Genomic DNA, 16,493 nt, shown 5'->3' with positions numbered 1-16,493 from the left:
CATGGGGATGATGATGATGATGATAGTGATGGTGATGATGATAGTGTTGATGGTAATGATCATGGTGATAATGATGGTGATGATAATGATGGGGATTATGGTGATGATGGTGATAGTAAAAATGGTGATGATCTATTTGAGGTCTATAAATGCATAAGCAGAAGAATTTGCATCCAGGAGTAGAAGCCTGAGAGTAAATTTAATTTGAGAACAGGGAGAGGAGACATAGGTGTGAAGGACTTGGGCATTCATTGAAAGGAAAAAATGGTGCCATGTTCATCTGTTCAATGAATCAACCAAGAAAAATTTAATGAACAGCTACTATGTTCCAGGCACAGTAGTACTATAGGCAAAATGAGCCATAACCCTGACTCATGGAGTTTACAGTCTGATATGAGAATCAGACAGGAGCTAAAGGAGCCCACACCGAATATGAAATTGTAGGTGATCCATGGCCGTGTCTGTGTCCCTACAGGCCAAGTACCACCTCTGTTCAGCAGGTTGGCTAGAGAGTGGGCGGGTGGCCTACCCCACAGCCTATGCCTCCCAGAACTGTGGCTCTGGCGTTGTTGGAATAATAGACTACGGACAAAGAAACAACAAGAGTGAAATGTGGGATGTCTTCTGCTATCGGATGAAAGGTAATGACCCCAGCTACGCTTCAGATTCCAGGACCCACACTGCTGATCAGTCCTCAGCCTGGCCAGCCAACCTCCAAGGGTGAGCTGAAGCAGTCCAGGCCCCTCCCTCACCGGAGTGGGCCCCTGTGTGCCCCTACCTTCCAGATGTGAACTGCACTTGCAAGGCGGGCTATGTGGGAGACGGCTTCTCGTGCAGCGGCAATCTGTTGCAAGTCCTGATGTCTTTCCCTTCACTGACGAACTTCCTCACGGTACGTGTCCTGCACCGCATCTACTTGGTTCTGCCTTGGGGAAGGAGCACTTGCCTCAAGGCAGCAATTCCAGAGGCAAGTCCTTGAAAGAAGCCCCAGGCTCCCATTCATGGGTAAGAGCACAGGCGCCGGACCACACTGCCTGAATTCAAAGCTGGGGTTTGCCACCTGTTGCACCACCTTCAACAAGTTACTTCCCTATCTGGGCCTCAGTTTCCCAGTAAAATGGAGAGGATGATAGCCCCAGCCTCCTAGCACCATTGTGGTAATGAAAGCACTTAGATTTGTGGCCTGTACACAGAAACGGCCACACTGGGGCTGGCTAATAGTAGCATCTCGTTTTGCATCCAGAGCAGCCTAAGAGTCTGATCAGCAGGAACGAGAAGCTCTTTGGTCTTCACAGACCGGGTGGAGCACAGTTAGCTGGGCCAGCCTGGTGATCAGACAGTTTTCAACATGGCATCGAACTGCCCTTAGCACTGCCCTTCCAGTCACTTCAATGCTCTACATGTTATGCCTAGTGAAGGGAAAGTTCCAGCTGGAGAAGGATTTGGTGCTGACCAATCAGAGAACTGAGCTAATAATAATTACTAGGTCAAGAATAATTTTCTTTGCACTGTGCATGCATGAAGCCCTTCAAAGCACTTATAACTCAGCCCATAGAATGTAAGCTCCCTAAGGGACAGGATTTTCCCTGTCTTGTCACTAGCATATAGTAGGTGCTCAATAAACACTTGTTACTAGGAATAAATTCTCATGCGACCTTATGAGGTCACTTCTACTATCATCTCCATTTTGTAGATAAAGACACTGAGGCTTACTAAGGTGAAGGGCACAGCCAAGGAGAGGGGACTGGGCATATGTATAGGGCTTGCAGGATCAGAGCAGAAGTTAAACCAAAGGCTCCCAAATGGTGACTCTTTATCTGCAGACTGAAAGCATCCAACTAACTGTTCTAAAATTCAGGGTTATCATAAACACACTGACGATAAACAGTCAAACTGGTGTTTCTGCATCCAGGAATTTGGTTTGCAACAGCATTGCAGAAAAAAACAGTGTTGGAACAAGACCCACTGGCTGTGTGCCCCTGAGCAGATTAATTAACTTCTCTGGGCTTCAGTGGTCCTGTCCGCATAATCACAAAGTCGAACTGGAAGTGAGGTTTCTTAAACCGTTCCAGCAAGTATTCATTGAGCACCTACTACCTGCTTAACATATATCAGTGAACAAAACAGACACACCAAATAATAAACAGAATAAGTACATTGTAGTGAATGCTAGGAGATGATTATATATGCTGTGGGGGGCAAGGAAGGAGGGGAAGGGTTGAGTAGGGAGAGAGAGGGGTACCACCACAGGGTTCCCGATTTGCAGGGTGATAAGGGATGGCCTTGGTGAGAAGACGACACCCTAGGAAAGAGTGAGAAAGAGTGAGCAGAGGCAAGGGAGTTAGCTGTGTAGATGTGGGGCGAGAACAGGCCAGCAGGAGGATGAAAGGCAAGAGTGGCCACACGAGTTGGAAGAACGGCAAGGAAGGAAGTGAGGCTGCAGCCGAGTGAGGGAGAGAGAGGCCAGCTGGGCCCAGGGGGCAGTGGAGCAACAGGGTCCAGGTGGTCTGGGCCTCATGGCCATGCCTTGTAAGGCCTCTGGTTTTCCTCTGAGTGACCTGCAGGTCATTGCAAGACAAGAGGAGGCTCAAGATTTGACTTAGATTTCAAAGGACTATGCAGGCAGCCATGTTAAAAAATGGTCTTGATTCTGTGATGCGGCTGTACTTTGGACCACAGGATTCATTGAGGAAAGAAAAGTGTTCCTAAAACTCTCCCAGGAGGCAGTCAGAAGAAGCAGCCTGTGAGTGGCAGCCAGACTTGAGGCCAGCGTCAGGAACATTCCCAGATAGATGGTGTCCCATGACCCCTTCCACGGGGTCCTCCAGCCACCCCAACCCTTGCACACCAGAGCTGACCACTCTCTCCTCTTCCTAGGAGGTGCTGGCCTATTCCAACCGCTCAGCCAGAGGCCGGGCATTTCGGAACCACCTGACAGACCTGTCGATCCGCAGTACCCTCTTTGTGCCACACAACAGCGGACTGGGGGAGAACGAGGTGAGGCAGCAGCCAGCTGTCTGTGCTTCAGACTAGTGCTTCAACAGGATCCATCATCTGTCACCACAAATCACCCCAAAACTCAGTGGCTACACAGTTACTCAGTTCACACATCTGCAGGTCAGCTGGCCATCGTGGTCCTGGCCAGGCCTGCTCACAGGTCTGTGATGGCCTGGCCGTCCGCCGACAGAGGCCTCCCGTCCTCCAGCACACTAGCCCAGACACGTTCTCATGGCGCAGGAAGCAAGTGGTCATTGGGAACAAGCCCCCACTGGGTCACAATGGCTAACAGTCCCCTGGGTCAACAGGTCATGCAGCTGAGCCCAAAGTCAGAGCAGGAAGCACTCAGCATTATGGTAAAGGGCATGAATGCTGGAGGGGTGGAGAAGCAGAGCCCCAGATGCGGTCAGCCCACCACACTAGCCGTCCTCACATGCGGACGTGCGAAGAGATGGCAATTCCACACAGGTGACTGACTGCAGGCTCTGGCAGCCCCCAGCCCTGTCCCATCTAGGGGCTGAGAGGAGTGGGACCTCTGCCCATGGTTACCCACTCAAGACCCACCCATCACGAAGATGACTCTCAATGCCACAAGACAGCTAGAGGTGTGCTTGACAGAAGCTTGACATTCCTTCTCTCCACATGGACACAGAAGGCCATGAAAAGTGATTTTTTTTCTTTTATTTAAAAGAAAATTGCCAGGCTTCTATAGACTATTCTTGTGTCTCTCCTTTCTTCTCAGACTCTGTCTGGGCGAGACATTGAGCACCACCTCGCCAATGTCAGCATCTTCTTTTACAATGACCTTGTCAATGGTACCGTCCTGCAGACTAAGCTGGGAAGCCAGCTGCTCATCACCTCCAGCCAGGACCAGCAACAACCGGTATGAAAAATCTTCTGGACTTACTGGCAGAACTGGAGAGAATATATTCAAAATTCTTAGCATACAGTAGGTGCTTAATAGATGACAACTATTATAATGTGAAAGTAAATGTTAAACCTGTAGTCAGGGGATGGTATTAGGTGCACACTGTAGTACACCATGCTGTTAGGCAACCCCTACCCCTTGGGGAGTAAACCACTGGTGACCTCCAGCCCTGGAAACTGGTAATGACAGATGAGGAACTTGACATGAAACCATGTTTAAATCTATCTGGTCTCTGCCTCTGATTCACAGTGACAGTGGCAGTGATGCTATTGGTGATGATAGTCATGGTGATACTGACAATGATCATGAGGATGATGATAGTGATGGTCATGATGTTGATGGCGGTGGTAGCCATGGTGACCATGACATTCGAATCATAGGCACTTGCGAAAATTCAGTGACTCTGTGCTTGTGGCATGTGAGACTAGTGCGTGATTGGTAGCAGGTGCCAAATGAGTATTTCTTTTTAATATTTACCTGAACAATGATTTCTTTTCTTGAAGATTAGTGGTTTAGACGAGGGTTTCTCAAATTTTAACATGCATTTGAATCAGCTAGAGTTTTGTTGAAATACAGATCATACTTCAGCAGGTGGAGCATGGGGACCTCAGGTTCCACATTTCTAATAAACTCTCAGGTAATGCCCACCACCACAAGACAGTAGATCATGCTCTGATTAGCAGGGGATGAGATCCATTCTCTAACAGCTCAGTGGGATGTTCAGAGCAGTGGATCCAAAGTCTAGAGGCGTAGGGTTGGCCATTTGCTATCTGGGTGATCCTGGACAAGCCATTTTCCCTCTGAACTCTCATCTGGTAGACGAGTTGGTAGGACAGAATGGCCCCTTGGGTTCCTTGTACCTCTTCAATCTGCCTTGTGGCCCAAGGGCAATTAAGGTGTTCTGTGCTGTCCAGATGGGAGCAGAAGTCCTGCCCTGCCTGTTGGTAACAATAGGCCTGACCCCCAGACTGCAGGACCTGGGAGAAATTGAGCAACTTCCTTCCAACGTGGGGTTGCCCACATGGAGAAAAGAGGCTGATGGCCACAGATCTCCATCAGCCCCCTCTCATTTCCTCAGGAGACCAGGTTTGTCGACGGAAGGGCCATTCTGCAGTGGGACATCTTTGCCTCCAATGGGATCATTCATGTCATTTCCAGGCCTTTAAAAGCACCCCCCACTCCAGTGGTGAGTATCCAGGGCTCCTGGTGGATGGGGGGAGGTCCAAGGTCCACTTGTCCACTCCCCAAGAGGCAAACTGTAGCTAGAAGCTTTGTCTTCTATCCTCTGGAGATGGGAGGAGCCTCCCATACCCATTTCCACAGCAGCTGGCCTCAGAGATGTGAGGCCCTGGTTCACCCCACCCCTGCCCCAGTGCCTTAGCAATGCAACACCCACCACTATTGGTATTTGTTGAGTGAATGGGCCAATAGAGAAGCCACTGGGAGGGGAGTAAGAAATCCTGAGCTCTGGTTTGTCCCCTCCACTTCATTGTTGTGCAACTTGGACAGGTCTCTGAGCCCCATTTTTTTCATCTGCAAAAGGGGGGGTCATAATGCTGACCCCTTGGATTCTTGGGAGGATTATGAGTCAATAAATATAAAATAATTAGGACAGTCCTTGGTACACAGTATAGTAGGCTATAGGAGGGTGGGTTTTTTGGTATTGTTAGTATTCTGCTTTCTAAATGTGTGAGGGAAGGGTGAGCCCAACTGGCTTCTGGAAATTTCCTTAACATAGTGGTTAAGTGCACTAGCTCCAAAGCCAGGCTGGCTTCAGAGTCCACCTACCTCTACTCCTCACTGGCTCTGCGATATTGAGAAAAGCACTTACCCTCCTCTCTGGGCCTCAGTCGCCCCACATAAAAATGGAAACAGTGATACATGTCCCTATCTCTTGGGGCCATTATAGGTTTAACCGGATTATGTAATGGAAGGGGCTTAGATAGATCCCAGTGGAAGGAAGGGCTAAATACGTGTTACCGATCTTATCCTTCCTTTTATCCCAACTGGCCCAAGATGCTGGGGGCCAGCAAGAGTAAGGTGGGCTCCAGAAAGCTCTTCTGCTTGGCAAGGCCCCAGGTTTGAGTATCACCCCCTCCTCTTTCTATGTGCAGGCTTCCGTCCACATGGGCGTGGGAACAGGGATATTCTTCGCCACCGCCCTTGTCTTTGGAGCCGCTGCATTGGCTGCATATTCTTACTTCCGGCTAAACCGGAGAACAGCTGGCTTCCAGCATTTTGAGGTAAGAGAGTCATGGGAACATGGTGATGGGGGAGATCCTTCTTTGGAGCCCAGTCCCTGACTGGCTGCCTCACAGAGCTCACACGAGAGCCAGGGGCTGGGCTTGGAGGCACATTCACCAGGGACCCAGAAGCCTCCCCTCAGAGGGTTCAGGAGACAGGCAGACACTTGCTCTGCTTGGTGACAGCTTCTCAAGGCTGACTGACTCTGGGGGTGGAGAGGGTCGAGGACCTGCATGGTCGGGCCTCACTCTGCAGCCAGCCTCAAAGGTCGCCCCATTTGAACTGCTGAGCCTGCGTGTAGGTCAGCAGGTCTCAGCTGAGCAGGGGGGTCCCGGGGAATGGGGTGTGGCCACAGCACAGTAGCGGAACACCCCCCATTCCGTACTTTCTGTCCCTGCCGGCCCAACCTCTCCTCCAGCTGCCTCCCCTAGATGTGGCTCCTCTGGCAGGAGGCCATTCCCTCCTAGCAGAGCACCTGCCGATTTATAAGCTCCAACATCTTTACCGACAGTGTGCACGCCGTAGGAGTCCTTTCATATTAAGTTCAAGGACAGGCAAAGCCACTCCAGGGTGATGGGAGTCAGAAGAGCAGTTACCCTGGGCGGGACTGGGTCCTGTGGGCATGGGCATGAGGATGCTTCCTGGGGAAGTGGCGGTGGGGGTGGGGGAGGGTGGAAACACCCTGTGTGCGGATCCCGGTGGCAGTCATGCTTGGATGGACGTATGAAGTCCTTGAGCCCAGCACTTAAGAGGGGTGGGCACGGCTTGCTTTACCTGACACCTTGAATGAGCCACTCCTGCCCTCGGGACATCCTGTCAGCCTGTGTTTGTCTTTTGGAGCAGTCGGAGGAGGATATCGACGTCGCGGCTCTTGGCAAGCAGCAACCTGAGAATATACCAAACCCCTTGTATGAGAGCACCCCCTCCGCTCCCCAAGAACCTTCCTGTGACTACTTCATGGTGAGTCTGCCTCTTCACCTAGGCACAGACGCAGGTGGGGTGCAGGAGAGTGAGGTCTTCCAGCATGTCCAACTGGAAAGCTTTGCACCAAGAAAGGCACATTTCTAGAATGTGTCTCAGGGCAATAAGCCTAAAAGCCAGTATTACAAGCTGACTGAAGCCAGGTGGCTGTTGAGTGTCCCTGGGTTCTTTGGGGTGAGATCTCCAATAATTAGAGGTAATAGAGGCTGATCACCCCCAACTTCATGACCAGGTGAGAAGTGATTTGTCACACGAAGAAATTTTGGGCTGCATTCTGTCACAAACATTTATGAGGTAGCCAGTACAAAGACTGACTCAGGCCTTAAAAAGCATTGTTTTTGTTTGTTTGTTTGTTTGTTTGTTTTTTCTTTCCCTTATGCTATGCTTTAAACACATTTCCATTGTTGGGGGTCTCTGACTGGCTCAGTTGGTAGAGCATGCAGTTCTTGATCCCAGGGCCATGAGTTCAAGCCCCACGTTGAGCATGGATCTACACCTACTTTAAAAAAATTTTTTTAAATAAACTTTCATTTTATGTGGTTGCCACAGTTTTTCTGCCCGTTGTCAGAGCTGCTTCTTGCCTTTGGAACTATGTTCCTTTTAATGACAGCAGGCCAGCTCCAAGGATCCAGAGGGGGTCCCACAGGACCCACCAAGAGGGTGAGTGGCTTCTCCTAGGATGGAAATCAAATTTGAGCCATCAGGAAGAGAGAGCAGAGTTTACTGAAGATACAGAGATACAGATGGAGTGCTGAGACACAGGGAAAGGAAATCAGAGGAGTCTCATCTTTGTTCTGGGTCTGGGGTTTTTATTGAGGAGGGTGGTCTGGTGTATGTGCCCCCTCTGGCATCCCGCAACTGGTTAGAACAAAGACCAGGGCCCAACTGTTGGTCCTTGGAGCCACGGGCCCCTGGCCCGGAGATGTCTAGCTGCTGGTGGCCTGGAGTGCGCATATGGTAGCTTAGTCCCGTCATTCTCACCTGGTCCTTCCTTAGATGTTATCTCTTCCAGAGAAATCATTAACTCCTTGTCTCTTCCAAGGAAGACATATACTATTTGCATTAGGAGGCATGTGTAAGGTGGGGTGGGGGTGAACATCCTAGCGAGAGTGAAAGCAGGAAAAGGAGCAAACGCAGCTTTTTATGGAGTCCTTCTGTTTCCCGATCTCACTTTGATCAGGTCTTTGCTATCTAGAGGGACATGTTCTGCTCTGATGTTCCAGGAAATAACCATTTGTTTGTAGTTAGTGATCCCTGAGCCTGGATGGGGCTCTACTGACTTCATCCCAGGGGGAGCCCACAGCAAGGTACCCCATACACACGGAATGTGGAAAGTACACCTGCCCGTGGCGTACTACCAGGTCAGCACTGAGCAGCTGGAATAAAATTTAATTCTTCCTTTTATAGGGAGGTAAGAAAAATTGATAGCTAGTGTGTACCTCAGGAGACTGAGCTGACAGCATTGCTCAGGTCCAAGGAAATCACCTGAATCTGGGCTGTTGGTCTAGAACCCTCATGAAGAAGTAGCCAAAGGGACTCCTTGGTGGCTCAGGCAGTTGAGTGTCTGCCTTTCTCGGGTCATGACCTCAGAGTCCCAGAATCGAGCCCCGCATCAGGTTCCCTGCTCAGTGCACAGCCTGCTCTTCATCCAGTTCCTGCTCTCTCTCACATACACATACAGCTCTCTCTTAAATAAAAATCTTTAAAAAAAAAAAAAAAAGTAACCCAAGCCAGAGAGCTGCCGTGATTGACTGATGCTTGCACATATGCTACCCTCCCTGCAAAACTCTATTATGGCTATTGCTTTCTGGCAAGCTGGCACTGAAACAGTACCAAAATATTTTATTGCACCATTTTTCAGCTCGTATAGTGCAACAGATATTTTTGTTCTTCTGCAGTGAACCAAACGTAAACGTCTTGTGTTCTCACTGTCCGAGGCAGCAGAACTAATATCTTTGCAATGCACTGAAAAATAACCTAGACCCTAACCTACTTTGTTTTTCTCATCAAACCCATGTAGAAGTTTCCCCACCCAAACTGAAAGGGCAAGTTCGGCTGTTCATTTCTGAACTAGTAGTTGATGTCTGGAAGCACTGCTATGTTGAAATCAACCTGATGTAAAAAGCTGGTGCAGCGGGAAGGGGGTGTTATCCTTGTCATTCCGTGCTCTTCACGCCTTCTCAGCTGCCTGTCCTCTTCTGAGGGCTCTGTCAGCACCACGCATGCAAGGTTCTCCTGAGGCAGGAGATAGTGTGTCCCAAATGCAGGAGTCAGATGAACCCTTCTCATCAGACCAGGTGGCAGAGATGTTCCAGGAACAGAAATCTGAGGCTGCCCCCCGGAAGGGACCTCCTCCATTCTCCTGACTTTTGTATTGAAGGTGGGGTGCCTGTACAATATTTGTAGCAATCCAGACATCCGGAACACATCCTGTATGCAAATTAAGAGCACTTCGGGGCCAATCAGAGCTGCAGACAATACCAGGCTTGGGTGCTGCCTCCAGAGTATGGCTTCTGATTGGACTCTCAAATACTCGAGAGCCAGTGGCAAAGAATGTTTAATCTGGAAGCAGTTTTTTGTAATCATACTAAGAGCCACCTTTGGCAGGCTGTGTGTACCTTCCTTAATGCAGTATCCAATTTAAGCCTCGTACTTCCCTGTGAGGAAAATATTATTATGGCCCTTTATAAAGATGAGGGAAAAACACCAGGATGGAACCCACCTGTCCAGGGGCCATAGCTTCAAGGAGCAGCAGCTGCCCCCAGAACCACCCTACATCCTGCCTCCTAACACAAGACGGCAGCAGGAGCAGACGCTCCTCCCACACACGTGTTCACAGGGCACTTTGAGGAGAACTGTTTTAGGCTCTTGGGAAGGAAGTTTTCCTCCACCCTCTTAGGATCCCTGGCTGGATCTGAAAAGTAATCTAACAGATTCACAGGAGAAAAGCTTATAAACTTTACAGCAAGTCTGCATGTACCTGAGAGTCCTCACAAGAGAATGAAGACCTGAAGTGACCAGAGCAGGAAGCTTTTCTATCTTTTATACAAAGAAATGACACATCTGTGCAGAACAGACAAGACAGAGGTTTGGGTTTGTGGGGAGTACACAGTGATGCAAATAGGAAGATACGGAGTTTAACCAGGTGGTTTGTACAGATTTTCTGGCCCCCAATTCTTGTCTTCTTTCCTCCTGGTGCAGGGAGGGTTTTATGACCTGTTCGAAGGAAGAGAAGCAAGGTGGGGAAAGTTCACAGGGACCATCCTGCTTCTGCTGGTATTTTTTTTTTCCAAAAATTCCTTCAGTTTAAGATATTTAAACTGCCAAGGGGCCATATTTTGGTAGCGTGTTCTGAACCCCTTCAAGGTCTCAGAGCAGGGACCAGAAGGAATGCTCCGCCTAGAAAGATCCAACAAGCAGGAGGGCCTGTGCCCAGTGTTTGAGAGACCTCTCTTTTCCAGGATGCCGAAGACCAGCAGCTGGACAACACCGACCCCCTGGGGGCGCTGTGAGGGGCCAGACCTGCTGCTGCCAGCCACCCCCCTTGGCCATCTCCTCACCTGCCTGAGCCGCCTCAAAAACGCTGTCAACTGTGAATCCTCACACCGGTTGTTTGGAAAGTAAGGTCCTTTCACATTTTAAAGTAGGAAGTACTCAAGCCATACCTCATCTCTTCGGTTAATCTGGGGGATTACTTTGTTTCTGTGGGTGAGGGGTCATGTTAAACCCACCCACCAACCCAGGGGGACTGTCCCTCCACTGTACCTTTAGATGGCACTTAAGTACCGTCTCCCCAACGCTATGACCTCATCTCCTTTCCCCGTTAGGTTGTAAGCATCCAAAAGGCAGGGACCTGCCTCATTCATCTTTGTATCTCGGGGTCTGAGACATGCAGTGTGCTCAATAAATGTTTATGGAAGAGAACTAAAGTCAACGGAACCAACTGGTGTTTTGGGAACAAAAATACTGTTTGCCACAGAAAGGGTCAAAGTCTGAAGGTAAAATCGACTTACTGGAGCTAATGAGGGCCTTTTCATTTAGCCAACACCTCCCTCTTAAAGTCTTCTTTCTTAATTCTGTTTTCTTCACTCGTTTGTGTTTAAGAAGACATAACCAGTTCACAGTCACTGGGGCGGCTAGAATTAAAACGACAGATAATAACAAGCGTTGGCAAGGATGTGAGAAATCAGACCCCTCCTACGTCACTGGGAGGAAAGTAAAATGGTGCAGCCACAAGGAAATGTTTGGCAGTTCCTCAGAAACTTAAACACAGTATTACATGATCCAGAAATTCCACTCCTTGGCATATATCCAAGAGAAATGAAAAACATGTCCCCATGATAACTTATATATGCAAGCTCACAACATTATTTATAATAGCCAGAAAGGAGAAACGACCCAAACGTCCATCATCTTTTGAATGGATAACCAACGGTGGTATATCCCTTCAGTGAAATCTCATTCTCCCCTACAAGGGAACTAGGTATTGAGGACGCATGCCAGCAACACGAAGAGAACCTGAAAACAGCAGCCGAGAAGGCAGATGCAAGAGACCACAGACTGTATGAATCCGTCTACATAAAATTTCCAAAATAGTCAAACTCACAGAAAATAGATTAGTGAATGCCAGGGACAGGGAGTGATGAAAATGTTCTAGAACTCTCCAGTGGTGATGTGTGAACTCGGGACAATTTTTGTCTGTGCACAACTCTCCCAAGCAGTGCAGGATGTCTACCACACCAGGCCCCTGTCCTCAAAAGGTCAGAAGGGCCCTTCCATTACCATGACATTGAGCACCCTCCAACCCACCCACCACACACTTTCAAATGGTCCCAAGGGGGTGGGACTGGCCAGCTTTGAGAATCACTACTGGGACAGAGAAGGGAAAAGCTGGGTTGAGCAGACCTAAGACTCTCCTTTAGGCCCAATAAGTTCCACGGGCACGTGGTTTCTGCTGAGTCAGGTGAGACATTCTGGAGGCCCCAGTATAACCTTTTTCACAACTCCCAGAAAGGAAAGAAGTCCCGGTCTCAGGCAAAGGAACGGCTTACCGTCTCTCTGGGACAGCATACCATGACGAAAGTAATGCCATGTTTCCAGGAGCTCGCTCCCCAAAAACGAGAGATAAATCCTCCAGTGAGAGAATGGTACCACCATCACAGGGACAAAAATGCAAGTGATAGAAAAGGAAGACCAGCAGGCTCTCCATGGAAGGAGTGAATGAGACGAAGGTCTGGGCACACCGAGACATCAAGGACATGAAGGTGGTTTAATACAAGTGCACACACATACAGTTTTTTTAAAAATAAGCTCTTCAAAATATTTATAAATTTATCCAAAACCCAGTAGTGAGTTGACTTCATGGCACTCATTCCTAATTTAGTATTATTCAGCATTTTCTTCCCTTAAATCATGGCTTCCAATTTTTAGCTTTCCTGGCAATTTTGATGGCAAGCACGTGGAGGACCATCTTCTCCGGCTCTCGAAGAAGGAACTATCCGTGGAGGAACAGCATTTCCAGGGCGGGGGGTATTGGCTGCCTACCCAAGTCTGAGTTCACGCTCATTTTCCATCTGTGCCTTAACTACACAGTCTTCTGGGTCTGAAAACAAGCTGGGGTGCTGGGGCAAATGGGGTGAGAAATGTCGCACACATCTTCCACCCTTTCTCACCGGGGTGTTCTTTTTTTGGGTACAGTGGAATTCGATACGGTGTTGCCACTAAAGCATACAAAAACAGACTACTTACAATGAGCCGGACACAATTCAAACTTTTATTTGGCAAGAAGTTCAGTCCTATAACATAAAATCGAACATTTAGAATAAATAGCAAATTCACATCCAGAATAAATAGTAAGTCTATCTAGTTCGCATGGATGGTGTCTGATACCCTACCGGCACCCTCTGTCTGTCTGCTACATATTTGCAACACGGTGTCCTCAGGCTTCAAGCCAGCAGTGCTAAGAAAGTACAGAGACCTGCAGCAGGTTGGCTGCCCCAGGAAGCAGAGGCCAAGGTGAGGTTTGCATGCAGGATGAGTGCGGGCGAGTGTTCCTGGGATCGACACCTGGGGATGGAAAAGAAGGAACGAGGAGGGAAGAAGGTAGGGCTGGAGTTGGCTGCTCCAGGAAGGGGGGTGTGAGTGACCTCGTCTAAGGCTGGGCTTCTCCGTGGGGAAGGCTCTGGAAGAGGGCTGCCAGCTGAGGGTGGGGAGCCAGCAGCTGACCCAGCATTTGGGGGGTAATTCCCTGGGTTCTGCAGGTTCTGCACAGCCAAGCCCAACCCCCTCTATGAGTACATGCACCAGTCAGTGCAGGGAGGGATGGTCCCTTAGTGCCCGAGCCTGGCTGTTCAATTACGCACCACAAGGGCTATGCCGTGTGCTAGAAACACCAGCTACAGAAGCAAGGGTGCCCAGAGGACACGGGGAGCGTGGCGCACACACCTACAGAACTTCTCTCTTCCAGCCGCATGCAGCTCTGAGGCGGTTGACGCGTGCTTTCAGCAAGGTCATGGTGCCGTCACCACAAGGGACGAGAGCAGGACTGGGCAAACTGGGGCCGGAGAGCCACATCTAGCCTGCAGCTGTTTTTGTAAATCAGGTTGTGACAGAACACAGCGTGCCCATTCCCAGGGCAGTGGTGGCAGAAAATGGCCCGTGAAGCGGCAAGTGCTTCCTTGCTGGCCCTTTACAGGCAACACTGGCTGAACCCTGCATCAGAGAAACTTCTCTCCCCTTCCTTGCCTCAACCCACGAGGGTGTTAAAGATCAGTTGAACTTGAGACCAGATTCCCAAATGCTAATGCAATAAAAAAAGAGAGAGAGAGAGAGAAATGGTACAAAAGGAAATTAGTATTAAGAGGGGAAAATATAGGCTCTCTTGTAGTTGAATAGAGCAATCAAGGAACCCTGCCTCTGGCCAAATGTAGTCTCAAAGCATTCTGGACAAGGGCCCCCGAGTGGGTCTTTGGCAGCAAATGAGCACTCGGCGCCCGGAATCAAGTCCAGTATTTAGCACATTCTACTGCTTAAAAGGCCTTCGGGAGGAAGAAAGAGGAAAAGCCATTTAGTTCCCCCAAAGCTAAATTAGTGAGGAGGGAAGATTACTTCTCATTTCTACTTTGCAATAATTAAGAGAGCCAATGCAGTCAAAGCAACTAGTAATTTAGTCTGAGATGTGCCCAAATCAGTAACAGGTGGTTTACGTTACATAACATTACTGGTGATGGCAGAAAACAGAGCTGAAGAGAGTTTAAAAATTAAAAAAAAAAAAAAAAACCAAGGCTATGTCAGAAGGAAAGAAGGACCTCTAAGTCAAACTCCTAAAATACTTTAAAAGCTGAGTTTCATCTTAAAAGCAACTGCAAAACCAGTTGTGCGGGTCCCTTCCATGGCAGCCCACCCCGGGTCCCACAAGCCCTGCAGAGCCACCGCCATGGCTGGCTGAACTGTCCCTGCACCACCAGCCTAACCGATGGGAAAACAGGAGAGATTTTTTAACATGCAAATCCATCTTACTCTGTTCACTTTCCAAACTGATTTTCTAAATGGTAGAAAACCGACTCCGTTCCCTTGTACCACTGCGCTTCCCTCAGTGGGCACCAAAGAGAGCTGGAAAGAACGATATGCCCAGGGCAGTGCACCAAACCCCAGCGGAGTCAAGACAGTTGGGTCTATCTTGAGGGAGCATGCACGGGAAGCATGCCTCGGGCTGTCCTCCACGCAGACACGGCCACCCCGACCCACGTGGCTGGCCCTGGCGTGGGTTCAGTCCACCAGTGCCTGCTGTGTGGGCCCGGCTCAGACAGACGCCAGGCTTCCACTACATGGCCCGTCTCATCCTGCCATGTTCAGTGGCCCAGAGACTGAGATCTTAATTGACAATAGGTTATAAAATTCATCATTCGTTTCGAGAAAAATCTTTCTCCCCCAAGGCTTAGGTCACCTAACTTAGCTGTCCATGAAAGCAGTTTTAAGAACAGCCCTAGTTGGGGCGCCTGGGTGGCTCAGTGGGTTAAAGCCTCTGCCTTCGGCTCAGATCATGATCCCAGGGTCCTGGGATTGAGCCCCACATCAGGCTCTCTGCTCAGCAGGGAGCCTGCTTCCCCATCCCCCCGCCCCGATGTGCCTCTCTGCCTACTTGTGATCTCTGTCAAAAAAATAAATAAAATCTTTAAAAAAAAAAAGCACTACTTCATTCTTGAGTACACGAGACACCCTGTAACTCGCACCAAGAAGACAGGGATGACTATCTGATTAGATTAAAACTGAGAGGGAAAAAAAACTGTTTTACTTCTTCACTCAGCTTCTCCAAACAGAAATTCCAAGGCCAAGAACACAGCCTGTGTACCAAGGACCCCAGTACCAAGCGCTCCTGGGCCCTCCAGCACCCATCAGATGCCCGTCTACACTACCTTCTGATGCTCTAGCCACACAGGAGCTAACCCCAGCCGACAGAAGGCCTACCCCGTTCCTGAAGAGGAATGGCCTACTGGATGTATAACAAAGTTTTAAAGTAAAAAAGGGGCCGAGTCGGGCCTCCGGGGTCTAAAGGGCATCACGCAGGGCATCACGAGGGAAGCCATGCACCCCACGTCATTTGTGGGCCGTGGCAGGTGGTCTGTGGAACGCCAAGCTGAAATTTCATCCGCAGCTGGCTCCACTACATGGACACAGTAAAATGCAGAACAAGCGAGCACTGCCCACACGTCCCCGTTCCGGGCGCCGCCATCCGCACCCACTGCGGATAAACACGCGTGCCCCTCACGTCGTCCTCAGAGGACCATGAGACGCTGGACGAGACGGGCCGCTCCTAAGTCTCCTCCTGGCTTTGCCCGCCCTTCATCCTCTCCCACCTTCAACGCACACCTCAGGAAAACCACCCACGCTCCCCCACGGCTGGGGGGCTCGAAGGGGACGATGGCGCTGGGGCAGCTAAGCAGTGACAGGGCCGCTGCCACCTCCCCCGAGGGTCACGCGAGTGTTTTAACAAGATCCTAACCCCGCAGGGCTCCAGAAGGGGCACGTCACGGCAGCACATTTTTTTTGCCTGCTTCATTTTCTGTCCTCCGAAGAGCACCTCAAGCCAACACCTGGGTGGCGTTTTCAGGGGGGATGAACCCCCAGGAGGCCCACCATGGAGGCACCGGTCCCTCCGGCCTGCTTGTGTCCTGCAGCTGGATTCTACACGGCCGGTCAGCCGGGCTGTAAGGCAGGGCCCCTCTCCTCACCCTCCCTCCCCGCGGGAGGAGTGGACCCGCCTGTCACCAGCGACACCGCAGGTGCTCCCAGGGCAGGGTAGGACCCGGGAAGCAGCCGCAGAGAACCACCACCAGGCAAGGAC

The 16,493-nt window shown here is 50.0% G+C and overlaps 1 protein-coding gene across 1 annotated transcript in view; it reads left to right on the top strand.

The window, feature by feature from the left end:
- The window catches only part of STAB2 (stabilin 2), a 164,590-nt gene extending 153,905 nt beyond the window's left edge, over positions 1-10,685 (top strand). The window contains exons 62-70 of the mRNA XM_044226577.1: positions 476-641; positions 786-892; positions 2,878-2,997; positions 3,740-3,880; positions 4,583-4,585; positions 5,004-5,111; positions 6,040-6,168; positions 7,013-7,129; positions 10,612-10,685. Coding sequence (XP_044082512.1) covers positions 476-641; positions 786-892; positions 2,878-2,997; positions 3,740-3,880; positions 4,583-4,585; positions 5,004-5,111; positions 6,040-6,168; positions 7,013-7,129; positions 10,612-10,662 — 942 coding nt within the window. The 3' untranslated portion in view covers positions 10,663-10,685. The remainder of the gene's footprint in view (positions 1-475; positions 642-785; positions 893-2,877; positions 2,998-3,739; positions 3,881-4,582; positions 4,586-5,003; positions 5,112-6,039; positions 6,169-7,012; positions 7,130-10,611) is intronic.
- The last annotated feature ends 5,808 nt before the right edge of the window (positions 10,686-16,493 follow it).

The sequence above is a fragment of the Neovison vison genome, chromosome 12 (genome assembly GCF_020171115.1).
Source record: "Neovison vison isolate M4711 chromosome 12, ASM_NN_V1, whole genome shotgun sequence".
NCBI lineage: Eukaryota > Metazoa > Chordata > Mammalia > Carnivora > Mustelidae > Neogale > Neogale vison.
Note: the sequence above shows the minus strand (reverse complement) of the source record. Positions and strands in the feature narration are given on the sequence as shown.